This window comes from Stigmatopora nigra, chromosome 12, assembly GCF_051989575.1.
Source record: "Stigmatopora nigra isolate UIUO_SnigA chromosome 12, RoL_Snig_1.1, whole genome shotgun sequence".
NCBI classification, from domain to species: Eukaryota; Metazoa; Chordata; class Actinopteri; order Syngnathiformes; family Syngnathidae; genus Stigmatopora; species Stigmatopora nigra.
In genome coordinates, this window is record NC_135519.1 from 3466386 (window position 1) to 3486466 (window position 20081).

At 39.8% G+C, this 20081-nt stretch overlaps 1 protein-coding gene across 1 annotated transcript in view; it reads right to left on the minus strand.

Moving 5' to 3' along the window:
• The window catches only part of LOC144205656 (apoptosis-stimulating of p53 protein 2-like), a 28494-nt gene that overhangs the window by 5655 nt on the left and 2758 nt on the right, over positions 1 to 20081 (minus strand). The window contains exons 3-14 of the mRNA XM_077730169.1: positions 11318 to 11465; positions 10661 to 10774; positions 8759 to 8829; positions 7376 to 7477; positions 5319 to 5493; positions 5059 to 5240; positions 4808 to 4972; positions 3069 to 3116; positions 2233 to 2425; positions 960 to 1052; positions 752 to 873; positions 324 to 690 (exon numbers count right to left, since the gene is read on the minus strand). Of these exons, the coding sequence (XP_077586295.1) occupies positions 324 to 690; positions 752 to 873; positions 960 to 1052; positions 2233 to 2425; positions 3069 to 3116; positions 4808 to 4972; positions 5059 to 5240; positions 5319 to 5493; positions 7376 to 7477; positions 8759 to 8829; positions 10661 to 10774; positions 11318 to 11465 (1780 nt within the window). The remainder of the gene's footprint in view (positions 1 to 323; positions 691 to 751; positions 874 to 959; positions 1053 to 2232; positions 2426 to 3068; positions 3117 to 4807; positions 4973 to 5058; positions 5241 to 5318; positions 5494 to 7375; positions 7478 to 8758; positions 8830 to 10660; positions 10775 to 11317; positions 11466 to 20081) is intronic.

Genomic DNA, 20081 nt, shown 5'->3' on the forward strand with positions numbered 1-20081 from the left:
AATGCAATGTCGGGAAGCCACGATAATTGAGGGATTACTGTAGTTTTTTGTTGTTTTTTTACGCATCAACGGTGTTTTTTGTTTGTTGGTGCTTTTTAAAAAGTACTTAAACCATGTGTTGCGTCATTTTAGATGGTGATCCTGCAAACATAGAATTAGGGCAGGTGGATTGCCACCTCGGTTAGGATAAGATAAGATGGGTAACCTGCCTTATGGGCAGGGTGACATCCAATCCATTTGAACTGGGTGGCTAGGAGCCCCCCAGTTTAAATGGATTAGACAGCTATCGCAGGCACTGAATGAATGAATTGGGACATGCTTACCACTGACAAAGCCATTGGGGCGGCTCTGAGATCTATTGAGAGCTCCCAGGATACCAGCTTGTTGGGTGTACATGGAGTAGATGGAGCTGCCAGCAAGGGTCTGTGGCTTGGAAGAAGGCAGCTCGGGGGTGAAAGGTCGCACGGTGGCTGCAGGCGGAGGGTCCTGCTTTGGAGGCAGGGGGAGTGTCTGACTCTGGGAGGCGGGGAGAATGGTGTGGCTGTGGCCCGTTTGGGGATGGCTGCTGTGGGGCTTAGCTTTGGGGAAGGTGCCCGTGTTGAGGCCAGCTTTGCCGTATGGGATGATGTTTGGGCCTTTTGGTTTGGTGGGAACTGGCGGTGGGACCTTGACCACAACCTTCGGCGCAGACTAAAAGAACAAGAACGTTAAAAAAAGACATCAACGTTATGATATTGGCTTGACTTCTCACCTGAGCATCCCTGACCAAGTCGTCACTGCTCTGGTTTTTGCGTAGTGAAGCTGCGGGAACCTCAGTTGGCTCAAACATGGAGAATGGACGCACCTTCTTGTCCCTTTTGGGTTCACTGTCACCTAATGGAGTATTGGTTCAATAATCATTCTTTTAAAATCATTTAGCAGTGCCTTCCTATCTCATCCAAGTAGATGTCTTTGGTTACCTTGGTCTTTGTGTGAGAGATGAGATGTCATGCGTGGAAGTGTTGAAGAAGCTGGACCATGACCATTGAACTCCACTTTAGATGAATGGTTCCCTGAAGGAGAGACGACAAAGAAAACAATTATCTAAATATCCAGTAATAAAATCTGAGAGCTCACACAATACGCCTTCAACTGTGTATAGTAGTTAGAGCCACACAAAAAAAAAATCAGGCAAAGTGGCAATAACACTTGGTTCTACCTTTTCGCTTGGCCCGAAGCTCTTTAAGTGGCTCAAGCAAGATTGTGGCTTCTGAGGAAGACGGATTTCAATGGATACAAACAAAAACAAAAAAAAACAGTATGGCCTGAAATACTCCACAAAATTCTAGAAACATATTTTCAAACTGAGGATTCACGCCTCTATAGACTCTTTCCTGTTTGAAGATATTAAGGCATTTAAATAACTGCCAAAGACAATTAATTTTAGCCTTTAAAAGACTGAGCAAGAAAATGTCAGCAAATTAAATATAATTTTCTAATGACTCCATTTAACACAGCAGAACTGGCATTCACTGCAAAAAAGGGAAGAAATTGGACAGCTGGAGTAGCTACAGAACGAAAAGAGCAAACCAGGAGGTCAACATGCTACCTTCGGCGCTCAGCGTGACGTCGCGAGTAGTTGGCATGTCACACCTTTCTGCTCCTGCTGGAGGCAGTGCAGTCTTGTCAAATGTTAAAAAGTGGTCTTACTCTCTAAATTGCTGACTAGTTGTCGAAGGGCGCTGAAGAGATGAACATCACCATGTGCCTCCCAATAAAATCTTATTTATAATTGTACAGTGAAAAGAGAGATTTTCATTCTTTCAATGGAGAACAGTGGGGGAAATGTCAATATCTAGGCGAGAGGCCTGTTATCAGACATTTACAATACCAGTACAGTCGTAACTCTACTTATGGATGCCTCTAGGTACAAAAGTTTCAGGAGTTACTCATTGCCCACCATTGACAACAATCGATGTCCAATTCATTTAAATAGAGAATTTGCTGAGTGTTTATCTTTCACTACTCCTGACCTTGCTAGAGGTCGAATTCATTTTGACAGGGAGGAATAGGTCTCCAAATAAAAATGGATTGACTGTCAATGACAGCAAATAAGTAAATTGAGTGGCCTATAAATAGTTGACAAACTCTTGATTACAATCAGTTTGAAATAAAACTGTTGAGTTAAAAAGAAGACAGTATACAAGACACAAAGGGGAGATGGAATGTAGCGGTTTGTTCTGGTTCACTAACCTATTCCGGGCTTGCTATGCAGATCATGAGTGGGCAAGGTGGAGGTGCCATCTGGGTAGGCCGGTTTCACAAGCAGTTCGTGTCTACCAGGGCCACCGCGAGGCAGTGTGGACGACAGGATGTATGGTCCAACCGCCGCCACGCGAGATGGACCACCCGGTTGTTGTTGGGTGGCTGGGCCATCAGAAGGCAACTGGAAATAGAGGGTGAAGGGAATAGAATGTTAATTGCGCGTTTGGACATCCTGTATGACGTGGAGAATTGCCCAAAAATGTTTTAGACCCCAAATGAGTAATTCAAATATTTTGAGTAAAGGAGTAACACATGCAGACATGGACATAAAATGCCTTGCAAAGCTTGTAACCAATGCAAGGGTGGTAAAATAGCAAACATCAACCTGGGGCTAGAGACTATTTTGTAGGTGCATAAAAACAGTTGTAATGGTAATCTTCAGATATGCTGCACTCAAGTGACATAATCCAATCTTTCTTTAAACTTTGTATTATTACACAATTCGATTTCTTAACATCATGCTATTTTTTGATTTGATTAAACCTTCTTTCATGTTTAAATGATTTGTGAAAATCTTATTTGTATTTGAGAAAACAGCTTATAAATTAGACAACAGTGATACCCACATTTAAGAGAATTAGTAGACCATCTAAGTGTGAACACAACATTTCTCATACTCTTAATGAATGCCAACATGCAAAGCACCTGGAAAAACTGGAGTGACAGTACACCTATCAAAATCATGTTTTAAGAGCCAATAAAAGATGTGCCAAGTCAAACTGAGAAAAATACATAAAAGATGTTCCTACATTAATGTGGATTACCTGAGGATGTGTCTCTTTGGAAGCCCTCTCTTTACTGGGATAGCCATTCTTGAGAAAACAAAAGCACAAACATGCAACAGCAGTTTAAAATAAAAGCAAATATTGGCCCTCTTTCTACATACTATGAAGTATGACCCCCACTTTCAGACTGTGGTGAACTCGGCGACCCGCAGAGGAACACGAGCGTTTAGTGAGCATTTTGTGTGTGTGTATGTGAGGTTAGTTTTGCGTGTGGTGTGTATGTGTGGTCGGTCAGACTCGTGTTGTTGAGTTGGAGGAGAAAGCAGTTCAGGATGGAGCGCGTCTTTGTGCGGATGTGAAAAAAAAGCCTGGCTCATTGTGATTCCGGGCAGGGTGGATGTGCTAACTTCTCGCGACAACCTTTTTGGGACCTCCTGTCTCAATGTGTCCTCTTTAGTAGTCCTCTTTAGTTGTAGTGTGTATGTTCACCCTGTGTACCCAAAATGGTCCTGAACGGCCAGAGTAAGTACACGTTTTCATTCCAGCCGATTAAATATTGAAAAAAAAGTAACACTATTTTCAATTTGAAACTATAATATAATGAACCTGTTTTGAACATGTTAAATTATCCATCAAATCTTGCAAGATGAAGAGAAAACATGGTCATGTGCCCTTTAACCTCCTGTACATGTGTGGACATTCAATTTTTGGTAGTCCATGACTACAATGTTACATTTTGGACTACAAGGGCTTGGCGTCCAAAAGATAATCCTTTTTTACACTCATCAGGTCCCAATTAGCCTAAATATGAAAGAGGAAATAAAAATGCATGCCTTGCAAGAGTCTGGGTCTTAGGGGGTTAAAGAAAAACAGCGAATTTTGCCCTTTCACTCCTAGAAGCCCGAGAAGATAACTCTGACATGGCTGCAACATCAGCAGGGCACTTGCTTATTACAGGAATTCTTTTCTTCCAACTGGAAGTCAATAGACAGCTGGGGCAGAACACCGCATTGTAGTGTTTGCTTAATGGCTTATGAAAGAAAAGTCATGTTCCATCTTCATCTTGTAATTTGTCATGAGCTGTTCTGCTGTAGTACAGGGGACCGAATGGGAGAACATTAAATAAGTATTCTTTAAATACTTAAATGTGTCATTAATCACTTTAAATGGGAATGAAATAAACAAAGGTGCCATTGAATGAGTCATTAATTAGTTAAATTAAAATGTAAAAACATTATTATTTCACAATTTAATTACTCTCTGGACATGTTTCAGCACTTTATGAATTTATAAACAGTACTGGGTTCAAATCCAGGTCATGTCCACCTATGTGGAGGTTGCATGTTCTGCCCTGAACCTGCGTGGGTTTCCTCCGGGTACTCCAGTTTCCTCCCACATTCCAAAAACATGCATGGTAGGCTGATTGGACACTCTAAATTGCCCCTAGGTATGGGTGTGAGTGTGCATGGTGGTCTGTCTCCTTGTGCCCTGCGATCGGCTGGCCACTGATTCAAGGTGTCCCGTTGCCTCTGGCCTGGACTGGCTCCAGCACCCCCCGCGACCCTCATGAGGATCCAGCCGTTCAGAAAATGAGAGGAGATTTAATTCCGCCCCATTTGATCCACCATAATATTAGTGCAGCATTTGAATAGCATTCATTGAATGGCATATTAGTAAATAGAAATGCCACTAGGTGGCTCTAAACTCATTCTGAGAAAGTGGTCAGCTCATGATCACGGTAAAAAAACTTGGCTTTGCATCTTGTGTGTGACTCTTACGGGCACGTTCTCCTTCTGCTGCAGTGCCGCCTTTTTCTTCCAAAGCCGATCGCGTAACTCGCTGATTCTCTTGTCCATAGCAGCCGCTTCCATGTTGCGCTTGTTCAGGTTCTCGCGTTGCTGTTGCAGTTTGGAGTTTTGGTCTTGGTTGAGCTTGTTCCTCAACTGGTACAACACATGGGGGTTACAATGTGAGAAAATTGGATATCACAATTAAAGCTCCATTTTTTTTTACCCCCACAAGTGCATACCTGGAGCTCCTTGTAGAGGCGGTCTAGTTCAGCAACGGAGCTCTGGTTGTCATGGAAATTGTCCACTTTTCCACTTTTGAGCAAGTCCAGCTGTCGGCTGAGCTCCTCAACTTTGGATGCTGCCATCACTAGCTCTCTTTGCTTTTGCTGGAAGAGGTTGTTCATCTGCTCGATTTCTTCCACTGCACACCAAAGGAGGTCAGTTAGGGGATGAGGGAACATCAAAAGTGTTTTCATCATTAATGGTTATAGGGGATTACCGAGTTTGCCGTTGCTGAGACGTTTCTGCTCCACTTGGCCCTTGAGTGCTCGAACCTTTTTGAGGCGGCCCTCCTGGTTCTCAATGTTGTCACGGAGGCGCTGGAGCTTCTCTTGCTCAGAGACCTGCTGTTGATGACGCTGCTCCTGCTGCTTTAGGTAGCGCAATCTCTGCTCCTGGTGAGAAAAGTTGAATTACAATTACAAGTATAGCAAAAATTAATTCATTTGAAAAAAAAAAGGACTCTAAACGGAAATATAACTATTGCTTCCTAGGAAAACCTTTCACTGTCCTAATATTGACTGCCTGGTTTTATGCCATGGGCTCGAGTTTTATTTTTTTATTTTTCTGGACTGCTTAAGACAGCATATTTGCCACGAATCATTGTTGGAATTGTAAAAGTAAAATAAAAACCCACAATTTGAATTTCAAGTATAGTTTACCGATAACTGCAATAATCCTTTGTGTGAGCACAAAATAAGAGCATCACGGGATGTTCATAACTGACATGAAACGTGACGGGAACAGGCTCGACGACAGTTTGGGGCCTTGTGTGTTGATGGTAATTCCCGTTTGTCGACATCAACATACTTCAAGTTACTCACATTCCTCGGTGTAAGCACAGGTTTGAATACAATGGACTGCATAATTCCGACTATGCGCTATGTACTTCAAATCCTTTACTTTTCCCCAAAATTGACTTTGTGTTTCATAATATTTTCCATCTTATGCATGTATTCTGGTTATGTCTGTCATGGATGTATAATGTTTTTGTTTTAAAACCCTCATTAAACTCAAAGGGTTAATGACCTCAAAAGCTATTTTGTTGGAGCATACCTGTAATATACTGCTCAAGACACATTCAATAAGCATCACGATCATTAATAAAAGTAACAAATTATTTGATAAATTGACTTCCTTTGACAACAATGGATGTCCAATTCATTTAAACTGGGATAAATGGCTGGGAATGCTCTTTTTCAGTGCTAGTGATGGCGCTACATGTTCGATCCCCTTTGGATATGAGTGCTGACAGCAACAATTCACTGTCTGCCTCTCCCAGTCAAATTGGTTTGAATGTCTAATTGGAAGGGTTGGCGGTAAATTAAAAAAATCAAGTGTTACCATTGTGACAACATTGTGTTTATGAATCTTGCTAATGCCCAGCACGATGATGAATGCCTTTGTGTGCTTTCAGAAAATTCTGAAGTCATAAAAGGCAATCAACGTTGGACCAATATTTAACCAAACATTACATGACTTAAAGTGTTTGTGTTTACGTGCCTGTGTATGTATTTTTACTCAGCTGCCAGTTGGTTGCCTCCTCTCCCGCTCTCCACCATGCATACGCCCAGCCACCCCAATAAAAAATGCCTTTGCATGTCTTTAATCTTAATTGGTTCAACAACTGCAACTTTGATACCATGTAAACACCCCAAGTTGCTCTTGTGTACGTTTAGAGACCAAATCAAACTCAAAACAGTGCGACTTAATAGTCCGTAAAAAACATGGTACATAAGTTAATCATTCTGCTTTCATCCAGGACTACCAGTACTGGCAGTACTTTCACAGAAAATTAGGGCATCTGTTAGGTGACCAATGTTTCCAAACACATGATAATCCAAAGAGTTGTTAATTCATTTCATAATCAGTTTCTTGATTTATTAGAGAAGAACTCCAGTGTATCCTTCCAAGATAGAAATTTGGAAAGGTGAAAATATTAATTTTATGTGCAATTAATTCCTTTTCATAGTGGTTTGGGTCATATATTTTAAGAGAAAGCAAAGGAGGCAACCGTCTCTAATCTTAAAACAATTTACCTGCACGGATTCATCCCACCTGTCTGCCATAACTCACTCATCTTCATATGATCATTTTAGTTTCTTTTTTTCCTTTTCATTCTTAAGCCTCCTTTAATCTCCTCTCACTTTTTCCCAGCCACTCACTGTTACTTTTATCACTAGCAGCAGCACTTAAGCTCTTCATCCTCCATATCCAATCATCTCTACCAGCCCCAGTCTGGACTTTCATCTTCATTCTTACATGCTGGGTTTGTACCTTGGAAGCAAGAAGTTGCTGTTGGGATTCAATCTGCTGCTGCTGCCTGGCTGCCATCTCTTGGAGCTCGGTCAAAGTCATGTCCATCCTGGGTGTGGACCTCTGGACAAAATTAGCAGAAAATAATTGTCATTCTTGTTCTTCAATCTTTTCGTATGAATGTATAACAAGAAAGGTTTATTTTAGAATTGCAATTTGAACTGGAATTAGTAGGTAAATTGCCAGGGACAAGTGAGTCCTTGTAGATGTGGTGCTGTTTGATTTGCATGTATATCCAGGATAAATGAGTTCCCTCATTGCATGGTATAGAGGAACTAGAGAGTGGGTCACATATTTTACATTAACATTATGTGCTTCAAAACAGAACAGAAAGTTATCAAAGATCCAAGCAGCTTATGAAGCCAGTTTAGTTTTAATGAGGGATAGACACTACTGAGGTTCATTGTTTTCTACTTTCATATAACATATTTTTACTTCAGTGAATGACGATGTTTCAGTATTGAAGGCAATAGACAATGATTGTTAAAAAAAAACCCAGGCAGCCCAGATGCATTTAAAGTCTAGCATAGTCAATGGCAGCATCAAATAAATAAATAAATGAATAAATAAATGATGGTGCATTGATCAATCAATTGGTCTATTTAATGAAATTTTAGGGGACTGTGCTAGGCTGGTCATGAAAAATGTAACAGTTAAGACAGTTAGTAATTTTAGCCTACTATCATTTGACATTTGTGGTCTAAATATAAGCATATAATCATACTTTAATAACCCCAACATAATTTTTCTAACATCTGCCACTCATTGATATACAAATATAGGAAGTAGTCAAATTTTTATTGCTCTTCATCGTTCCTCTGGCCTTTCCTGTGTACATCAATTCAATCAGATAATACCTCTTTGGTGGAAGCTCATACTTGGCCCAATTTCAACCTGTTCTAACATTCAAAATGTTTAAAAAGAGACAAAGCCATGATGTTATTTAGCAATTATGGTCGTATTGTATTTATGTATTCATCAATATCCATAAAACCTTGTAGTTTTCTTTTGGTAAATCAAAATACTTTTGTAATTTTGTTTTTGGTCACAAAAATTATAATGTAGTTATTTAGAAATAGGTTTAATCATTTTCAATTACATCATTAGACAACCACTGCTTGTGGATTAAAATTAAATTTTCTTATTTCACAAGTTTATGTTCAATCTTTTAAAATAAAATAAAATGTAGTCCAATGTTAGAGATGAATGTTGATATTTATGGAAAAAAAGCATCAGCAAAAAAACAAAATCGGCAAGTCACGCTTTTCAGAAATCGGTGATTGTTTATTTGGATTAAAATGTTTACTAGTGCAACTCTAGTGAAAAAGATTCTCAGCAACTCACCCCATTCTCCATCCTTCTGTCAGGGGGTCCTTTCACTCCATTTCTCTTTGACTCTGAGCCTCTGGACCCTCCTAAGTAGGCAATGTGGCAGAAGATTCGGTCAGACATTATTTGGAAAAAAAAAAAAAAATATATATATATATATATATATATATATATATATATATATATATATATATATATATATATATATATATATATATATATATATATATATATATATCCTCATTATAATAGTTCACATTAACAGGCAGTAGTAGATGTGGACAAGAGGGAAGCAATACAAAAGAGCGGCCTTGTCTGAGGGAACCCTCAGCTTCTGAGAAACAACAGCATTCTTTGTGACTGGCAATAATCCCAGGATTTAACTTCATACATAACCAAGTGCCTGGTGGGAGGGTCCTGCAAGTACACATTAGCCTTATGAGGGGTCTGGGCGCTACTGGCTCCTGGAACTGGGTGGTAACTTTTTATGTCTTACAGTGGAGATTCTATAAGAAAAGCCTTTCCTTGTGACAGAGGGCCTTTAACCAAGATAAAAAAAATACTACAGCAAACAAAATAGAATGCTTTAAAGCTGGATGAATAGGTAAGAGGTGACAGTGATTAAGAGGAAAGGTGAGCCAACTGTGGGAAAAATAAGAAGGACTAAGATAACAGGAAGGGGAAAACAAGCGTCTAATCTCTAGACTAGACTCATGCTATGAGGGGGCAAAGGGGCTTAGTTACGCAACCGTTGGCTGAGAGGATCATACACCACCAAAAATACCCGGGGTTTCGAAAAACATAGTGCTAAAGAACTTAGGCCAATTTTACCGCAAGCCCCTGATGCTATATTAGGCCTCACATCTTGCTAAAAGGCAGCCTGGCAGCTGATCGGTTACCACAGTGGGAGACCTGGGTTCAAATACAGGTCGACCCACCTGTGTAAAGTTTGCATGTTCTCCCCGGGCCTGCGTGGGTTTTCTCCAGGTACTCCGGTTTTCTCCCACATTGCAAAGACATGCATGGTAGGCTGATTGGACACTCTAAATTGCCCCCAGGTAGAAGTGTGAGCGTGGATGGTTGTTTGTCTGTCTCCTTGTGCCCTGCGATCGGCTGGCCAGCAATTCAGGGCGTCCAGTGCAAAATCAACTGGGATAGGCTCCAGAACCCCCCGCAACCCTAGCGACGATAAAGCAGTTCAGAAAATGAGATTTTGCTGACTGAGTGACTGGGGTTGGCTGTGACATTTCCTAACGAGCATTCCAGTTCCAAACTTATTTCATTTTTTAGTAGCACTGACAGATCAGTTCCCGACCAAGAAGACTTTAGTTTTTGTGAAATGTTAAGCAGCAGAGACACTTTGACAATTTTTTTGGTGAAATGTTAAGCAGAGCAGACACTGTGACAACACATTTTTCTTAGCGGATTAGACTTTTGCCATTTTGTCCTGCAAACTATAAGATAAACAAGAGGAGAAAGCATGCCAAAATAATGATTTGTTTATAGGTCAAGTACGAAACCCACTGGAGTGCATAGCTTTTCTCGCAACTGCAACTCCCTCTATCACTTAATGCGATATGTGTAGAACAGATCTTCTAATCTAAAGAGGTTGCAAAACTAGCAATCAGTTTATATTTCTCCTCCTTGGAATAGAAGGCACAGATAACTCTTCTAATCAACTTTTTTTACTGGAAGATACAGATGGGGAAAGCCCGGTTAACGCACCGGCTTGACATTTCAGAACAAACCCAGATCACGTCTCCTTGTTCCCTGCGATCGGCTAGCCAGCGATTCAGGGTGACCCATTCTCTGGCCTGAAATCAGCTGGGATAGGCTCCAGCACCCCCCGTGACCCTAATGAGGATAGAGCTGCTCATAAAATGACATGAGATACAGAGGGCGGTGCTTAACACTTACCCGATTCCCTACTTGGTGCTCGGTTGTGACGCAGAAAGAATCGCACCTCCGGCCTATGTTGTCCCCATCGTTGGAGTACATCCAGCATCCGCTCCACGTCGCCAACGGCTCGCTCTGAAATATGAAGGTTTACTGAACTCACTTCCAAGAACCAAGTGAGTGAGTGTAAATGTCGCTTCAAATGAGATGAAATAATAAATGGTGACAAAATCAAGGCAATTATTGTCTCCAGCATACGGTTCAAATGACCTCTGAGAATATGACAGGTGCTATGTCAAAGACTCTCTTGCCAAGTGATTCATTACCATTTCAAGAATTAATTGATTTGAGCAGTTCCACATGATAACACATTGCAGTCAAAAAGACATAGCCTGAATACAAAATGGCTGGTCCCCCTTCACACTACTTGTACGAGTCCTTAAACATAATTGGTGTCACGTCGCCTTGGTAACACAGACGCAACTACCTCCTTCAGCCCGGAATGAGAACACTTTTCTGAAATGGATAAGATGCAAGAAAGGTTTGGGGGATCCAGAATGTTGCAAAGAATAAGAATTTCATTTGCATTTGAGAGTAAAAAGAAATTGCCACTCGGGCTTCTTTTCATAAAATACCACTTTTTTCTTGACGGCAAAAAAAAGCAACTGGGTGACTCACCCGATCCGCGCCACATTTCCGCCAGGTGACAGTCGGACTCCCCCGACTCTTTGCACAAGTCGACGACATCCCGACATAACGTTTCTGGAGTAATGGGAACCTCAGTAAAATGTTGATCATTGTTACTGAGGTAAACGGTCAGGAACATCTATAAGAGAAGAGAGACCAGCAGAATTAGAAAATAGCTACAACACAGTGGATGCCACTTAGGGCGATACACAGCATTTTTTTTGCTCCTATAATTTCTCCAAAAGTAATGCAATAACACATTTTCTCTTTACTTTCTCGGCAGCAAATGTAGCATGCCTGACCTGGAAATGTCTTTACACATGACTCTTTTTGTCATTTGGCAACTTCTCGCTACAAAGCGAACATTCAGGCAATCCTTCCACATTGAAAATGAATACAAATGATTTGGTCCACATAGCGTTGAATGTTCCGTTTCCGTCAGTTATTTCCCCCTTTGGGACCCATGGCCCATCACACAGTCGCTCATTTGTTTAAAACAGCCACCTGCCTAACATCCCGCCCTTCTGATAGAAACATGTGTCGGCAATCTTCATAGACATATTTTACACATTCTTACAGAGTTGGAATACTTTTAGGATTGTTTGTGTCATGTATGTTCTACGGAATGCATATTAAAACAAAAAAATATATTTCTCTCCCCAGTTTCCATTTTCAAAACATTTTGGAAAAAGCTTCAGGGAGCCACTAGGGCGGCACAGAAGAGCTGCCTACGGCTCCAGATTCCAGGGTTTCCAACCCCACGAAAACATGCAAACATTTAGATTGTCCTCCAAAACATGTATGGTAGGCTGAATGTTCAGGGTGTATCCCACCCCCTGCCTACAGTCACCTGGGAGGGGCTTCGGCCTGGATGATCGGTACAGAAGATCATGGAATGCTTGCAGACGCAGAGTGTTTGTTGTTGGAAGGCATAAATCCTTTGTGCTATTTTAAGTTAATTCTCCAAATTGGTAATTTCATCGATTATTTTACGAGCTGTGGGGAAACAACACAATCCCCTGTAATTGGTGTCTTAAATCCTACTGTGTTGTGTGTGTGTGTCCTTCACTGATAACAGCAGTATCAGCAGGCCGGCCAACATTCCTCTGTTGTCAACACGGAAATCAGAGCCCATCTTGAAAAATTCCATTTGCACCAGCATTATGTACTCGTTAATTTTAACAGAAGCCCCTGGCATAAAGATGAATGGAAAATATGTGGTTTTACTTTTGAGCGTAAAGATAAAAATAGGGCATATGCATAAAAAACATGCAAAATATAGTTGTAATTCAACTCTGAGTAAATTCATATCACCCCTCCTCCTGATGACTCGAGTCGGGAATCCCGAATCCTCACAAAAAATATGAAATTTCGGGTTTGCTTCATGCTTGGGCCGGGTTGGATTTTTTCGGCCCGTTCTTACCCCTACACCGTGTTGCTGGCATATTGGTACAAACACTCAAAGGCTTTGTACACTTGTTCTAAGACTGCATTTAATAGTGTCGTGGCACGACAATAAAGCAGAATCTAATCTAATCTAGTCTAATCTAATGCCTAAAAGGCTTTGGGGCCAACACTGGAATAAGCACTCAGATGTAATCTGATCACACAGTAGGAATGGCATCTTTGATAAACTACAATACAACAATTGTGGTACCGTTGGGAGTACGATCAGTTTTGCAGTAATGTTGTCCTCCAAATGAGTAGCATTCATTTTGTTTTCTTCAATACCACATGGGATGGGCTGTTAAATGTTTCTATTTTCAGCATGGTGCAAACTACGGAAGCCACTGCAAGAACCATCGGATCAAAGCTCCATAGGGTTTTGTGGAAGGGAGGATGTGAACCAGCCAACTCAGCCAGAAACAATTGTAACAAAGCTTTAAATGTCTTTATCATCCCTTTTTTTAAATTTCCAAATAAATCAGCGACACTAGAGGAAAGAGTCACGTCCCCTTAGCAACCTGAATCAATTGTCATTTACAGTGAAAGTGTATGACACAAAGTACCTGACAAGCATGTCTGCTCCCTTAAGATACAGATAAAAGGCCCTGTCCAATGTCCATTAATAATCTGGAACAGCTAGTGAGTCATCAGTGAGCAAAATACAGCTAGACCGGAAATTCCAACCAAGTGCCATCCCAAGAAAATGATGACAAATACCTTCCTACTCCTGTTCAAACATCACCATTGTTGCCATTCTTGTTTGTAGTTACCATGACGAAAGATCTACGCATACAGCGTAAGGACATTTTTTAGGTTTCGAGCAAGAGCAGAGCAGCTGACATCATCAAAACTTTCCTAGCAATGTAGGACATTCAAATGACCCTTTTAATATTTGGAGAGTAAAAGGGACAGTGGCTGGCATTGGAGAGGGTAACTGCTGAAATACTAATTCCTTTCCACGATAAAGTTAATGTACCAGGAACAACATTATCTGGTACAGAGCAAGTAAATATTTGATGCCAGGCGCTGAAGGTTGGCGCAGTGTGTGCTGAATCAATAATCTAGAAAAAATAACTAGATCTTTGATTATATCAACTCTCGATCACCCCAAAAAAAAAAACCTTCCCCAAAAAGGGGGAAGCAATAATAGCCGTTTTAGTGGTTGGCAACCCACAGTAGTTTAGACCAGGTACCAGAAAATATGGGGTTAAATAAACCAGGTCAGCCTGGTGTGGTCCGTACCCTGATTTTCACACTAATTTGATTCATTTCTGGTAAGTGAACATTTCTTGCCCTAAAAATCTTTATTTTGATCAGGGGAAAAATGCATTTTGGAGTGTATTGTGTACCAAACTATGCCTCCCATAAAGTAAGTGAGTGAATCTGAAGGCTATGTGACATTTAAAAATGGAAAAACCCAAACAGATGAGGCTGCTCAAACAAAAATGAGTGTGACAATTTAAGAGATAGTTTGCCCTATCTTAACCAAACTGAGGGGTGAGCCAAACAAGAGGCAATACATTAGCCATTCTAAAGCCTTGAGAATGAGAATCACTATGATCATGACAGAGTTAAAAAAAAAAAACAGACTAAGATCCGCTCCCTTTCCCAGCCAGAATTTGCAACTAATAAGACAGCTTCAAAATGACAAACTGGCAATTATAGCCTAGGATATGGTCTTGAACGCAGCTGGGATCACTGGTAGATATTCTAAAAGTAAAGCTGCGACACAGCTGATGCATTGGAACCACATCTCGGGGATTAAATTAATCTGCTATAAAAAAAAAAAATGCATACTCTCACCGGGCTACCAGCTGTGTATTACAAGGATCTTAAACTACCCTTGTGGTGGGTGACTCAATAGGCAGTCACTATGATAACTGCTAATGAATATTTCAAAAAGCAATGAAAATTTTTGTTTACTAAAAAGAGGAATTTAAGTACGTCATTTAAGGTTTTTGGGAGGGTCAGCCAAAGTTAAAAGTGATGCATCAATTCAAGGGGAAAGTTGAGGTAGTGAAAGCATGTTCATTTTGAATGTGGACTGTTCAGAAGATCCACTGTGTTCAATAACTTCACCAGATCAAACACTGCAACATCAAAACATTCACCATAGGGCAACATAATAGGACATCTAAGGGACATTGAGCACCTGCAGCTAGCTACCAACACTTTATTTGTCCTATTGAAAACGGGCTGAATTGTCAATAAGAACAGAAAAGCCACCGGATCAGTTTTGTAAGTTACTGTAAGGAAACAGAATCCTTTATGTCACATTATGCTTGTGTTAACAGAAGGTGTGGGTCATTGTTTGGCCTAGTTTTAGTTACTTTTGGAGAATTGAGTTATGGTCATACTGGAAGTTTCTGTTTATTGTTTAAAGCTCAGGTGTCTGTATTGATATTGAAGACCTTCTGCCAATTCTGCGACTGGTTTATAAAATAAGCAAATCTGACATACAGCTCTCTTATTCACATGTTGCACCTTGGGAATTGAATGTAAATATTGTGACTTCTGAGTTAATTCCATGTAACTTGGATTTTTTGTTTATGTTCACAAAATAAAAATAGGTTCTCAGGAACTGTGTACCTGCCGGGTTACGCTGTCTCATTGCAATGATGGAGACATACTGTTTGTTCACTGATAAGGTTAAAGGCGAGCCCAGTCAGCACTACAAAGTGTACTGTAGAAAACTAAACTAAATAGTTTGGTTAAAAAGAAATAATGAAAAAAGATTTTAATAGCCTCATTGTACCCAGCAATATGGGGGACATAAAGCCATAGGAGAGTGTTGGGGTCAAATTGCCCTTGTTACTGTAGTTCTGAAAATTAATGAAATCAAGGAATAATAACAATATGAATAAAGCCAGTGAGAAACAAAAACCTGAACACGTTAAATGTGAAAAATAAATATTTAAAGCTAAAAATCAAGGAAGTCTAACCTAATTCAAGTCAGATAAGTTAAATTGTCACACAGGTACAGGTGAAAAATGGAACTTCAGCACTGAATTATTGAAGACATTATGCTATGAGAGCTTTGTTTCTTAGTTCAGTTATTAGTATGAGTATTATTGTATATAGGTTAGATCACAAACACATTATTTTGAGTGTTTTTCTCCTAATATTTATCCCAAGTAGGGGAAAAATATGTAAATACATCCATAAGTGGGGAAAAAATTATAAGATTAATAATTAAAAAAAATCATACATTAATTTTTAACAAACTAAATTCTAATTTTGAAGCCCTGCAGCAGGTGCCTATGATTGCACCACTGAAGTAAAAAGGCTCGCTCTTGGTTTGTCGGTTGTTTTGATTGTGAGAGTCGAGTTTCAAACGTCAACACCACAAGCAAGAGCCAATAAATGTCAGGAATGTATGCATAAGATTCAGATATGCACGGCACAAAAATGGCCTAACATATGCAATGCAGTCGGCAGATGATTTATGTTTTACAGCCAAGAGAATCAGCAGAGTTTGAAGGCAAATTAAAATTGCTGTTTGAACAAAAAAAATGGTAGAAATGGTAGAAAATCACCTGCATCAATCTCAATCTACATATCTAGCCTCGAAGGCCTGATTCTCCTTGTCGGGTCAATTAGCCTCTAAAGACTTTGTTCAAGACGTGATTGGTCACATATTGAGTTAGGAGCTATGAAACCTCTTGGATGGGCACTTTCCTTTTTTGCAGTGACACAAAGATCACAGGGGATGTCTTGATAATTGAGTTACTCAGCACCAACAAGATAACTAGCAAATGTAAGGTCACCCTCTTGCATTCCACATTGGTAGCGGCTGGGCGAAAAAAACAACAGCACTGTCAGAAGGAATTCATTATCTTCAATTGGCATTTGGGAACCAGTCCAAAGGAGATAAGATATCCAGGCTCTCCATCTGGCAACATTTTTTGTGCTCTCAATTAGCTCTTTGTATTCACTTTTTGCAGCATTGGATGAAAAATGATGATAGATCTGAGATGATTTACTCAAGAAAACTTTCTAAACACTATTGTTTGAAAAGCAACATTAAAAACACGACACAGCATTCATTATTGTAAATATGAGTTCAATATTGGATTTAAAATTACAACCTTCTGTCTTGTCAGCCAGAAAATATGAATCCAATTCCATTTTCATGGATTGCTAGTTTTACTTTTTGTCACTTGCACCTGGATGACTCAACAGTTGCTGAGAGATAATTGACTCTTTTGTTACAATGTTCTTCAAATAGTTGCCTTTATTCTTTTCATTTCCGATGAGTGCACGCTAGACATTCCATTTTCATGTTGTCACTTCTTAAGAACCAAATGCAAGCTTTGCACTTACATTAGTCATAAAATATCTATTATTGCAATAGACAATAAAGAAGCATTTATGAGAAGCAGTTCTAATATGGTTCTCAATGGCTACGCTGAGATTTCACCATTTTAAAAGTTGGTACTCGGCACATTTACAACAGACTTCTCACTCTCCACCAACAAGCCAATTACGATATCAGTCCTTTGTCTTCACCCAGGTTATTACAAGTCTGTAGGCTATGTAAACTAATGTTTTAGACTACAACTTTTAGACTCAGGTTTAATATTGTCAACCAATAAAGAAAAAAAGTCAATAGAATCAAGACATATTTAATGTCCAATTCAATGGATGGGGGTAAAATTTCAACATTTTCAATGCTATCAATGGTTAACCAAATAAAATATTTATTGGTGTAATCATATATTGGTAGTTCCACTCACGTTATGGTACGAGAAACTAACTATGCTTCTTATTTTTGTAAAACTGAAAACTCTTGTTTTAACTAACCTCCCTAAAAAGGATGAGACTAGTGTGTTCTCATTTCTTTTTTCGTATTTAAGAGCCATAGCCTGAACAATGTCTTGTTTATACCACAACATTGCGCTGTGTGCATGTACATTACTCAACTTGCAGAACGTGCCCTACTTTTATTACTAGAGATTATTGGTCATAAGACATGTCTTTCTCTTACTGCCAACAACAACTTATGACAGTCTTCCAAGACATAAAGGGGCAGTGACAGCTGCTCGTTAAGTGATACGCAGATCATGGACACATCAAACGTGCTGCAATTCTTTGCTTCTATTTGGTGCCCTTTGGTGGTGATGAGACTGCTTCACCTGCCACTCCCTAACTGGATGTCCCACATCCCTTCCCATTCCTAACACTGTCAATGCAAAGGAGATGGGTATGTTGCATGTCTCAAAATGTTCATATTGGTAGCAGCACCATTTTTTGCCACCAATCTTACATAGGGGTCTCTTAACTACAATTTTAAGGCACAAAGATAAGCTGTTGTTTAGAGAGGGGCGGCACTTATGAAAAGCAGGAAAATAATCAAAACCATGTACAATGTGGTATGAGAAAAGTATTTCCTTTTGATTTCTATTATAGACGTTTGATGGAGCAGATACATGAGCCGCATCGAGACAAAAAACAAAATCCCATTTCTAATAGTTCGCAAATAAAAAAAAACTCAAATTCTATAAATCAATGTATCAACCAGGCCTATTTTCCAGAGTATGCTTCTCACACCTCTACACACTTGCTTTAGGTTTGTGTCACTAACTTTGCGTATTATTCTACTAAATATTGAGCATAAGACTGTCAAAATATACCTTAATAAGTCAGGACTAAAGCTCTTGGACAAGCCACATCAAATCAAACAGATTAAGGGGGAAATGAAGATTGGACGAGTGAAAAAGTCGTACCCTTGACAATTCTTGCGGGCCTGTCGCGCACTTTTGCTTCTAGCTGAGGTAAGCAAATTAATCAAGTAGCTGGGAGAGTCACCTCCGAATGTGATTACAGTCCGTCCATTTGACAATGCAGCACCATTTCCCTCAGTGGCCATCCCAGCTGTTCCAGCCAGAGCTTTCAAAGTTGACACGCTTCCAGTATGTCATCATGAGTCCTTCAAATATGGCAAGACAGCAGAAATTGCTCAGATATATTTTTAGTCCTAGGTGAGGCCACCTCTTTCGCTGGCTATTCATTCCTGGACATTCCTAAACTTTGACCAAAACACTACAAGAAATTAAAGCCATTCGCAGACAATTATGACCCAATCAGAGACCAAAAGTGGCGACTAAAAGATTTCCTTGCCTTTCTTCAAAAGGAGCCACTACAATGTCTACTGGAATTGTCCCACTTGGGTGCTAAATTCAATAGTACATGTGCTCAAACAAGCACAAGGTCTTTGAAATCAAGCACAGTGTACAATGCTGCATTGCACGCGCTAAGAAGACGTATTGACAAGCACCTGGCCATGCTAGCAGTTGTAATACTGGGACTTATTAGAGAATGCAATGAGCTGCAGAAAGTCTTCAGCTGTGTAATGTAGGAACCAGATTGGCGGTGAGTGTGCTGCCACAACACACTGAGTAATGATGGGCAACCTTTACTAAACAAGATAGGCCACGTTTTCATTCATCAAATTTGGCATGGAAATTTTAATAAGCTAGAGTGTATAAAGATCCTCTATTCAGTCTTGCGATAATAGCTTTATTTAATTTAAAAAAGGGACTTTTACCTCTAATTTTGTATCTGAATATATTTAGCTCAAAGCCAGTACTCCCCTGATAGAAGAGAATATTGACGTTATTGTTCAAAGCCAACTTGCCAATGCAAAATGCTGCTGTAGCGTGTGAAATTGGTGGTTATGTGTCAGCATTTTTGAAGAAGCAGCATTGTACTGTTTCACAGAGACGTCCTAATGGTGGTGTTGGAGTGCTCAACATTCCCAGTGTATTTCACTCTGTTGCCATAAAGCAATGCAACATTTATGGGAGAAAGGGTTTCACAACATGGGGAAAATTGAGGTAAACCAGCTGCCAGTAAAAGTGCCACAAGTGATAAATTTGATAGTTCACACATTAAAAAATATTTACCACCTACTTATCAGGTCATAAAAAATCACATTTACTTTTATGTATACTTCTGGGCTTTTACAGTAATCCCTCGAATAGCATGGTTAATGTGGACCAGAGATTGCCGCAATAATCGGAAAATCGCGAAGGAAGGCCCCCCTATTATAACTACTTCTTTCCCGCCCCAGTGCTGAGTCCTAGTAGCAAGTGTCTTCTGCTTATAAGTTTCAGCGGGCATTTCCACATTTTTATGAACTTAATTTTAAAAAATATGTATATTCCGAACAGATTGATGTGTTGTTGAGAATGTTGCACTATAAATATTGTGTATTTGTATCATTGATTTCCCAAAATATGAAAAATGTTTGGAATTTTCTTTTTAAATCGTTAGTTGGAAGGCATGTTTGAACAAAGTAAAACAAAAA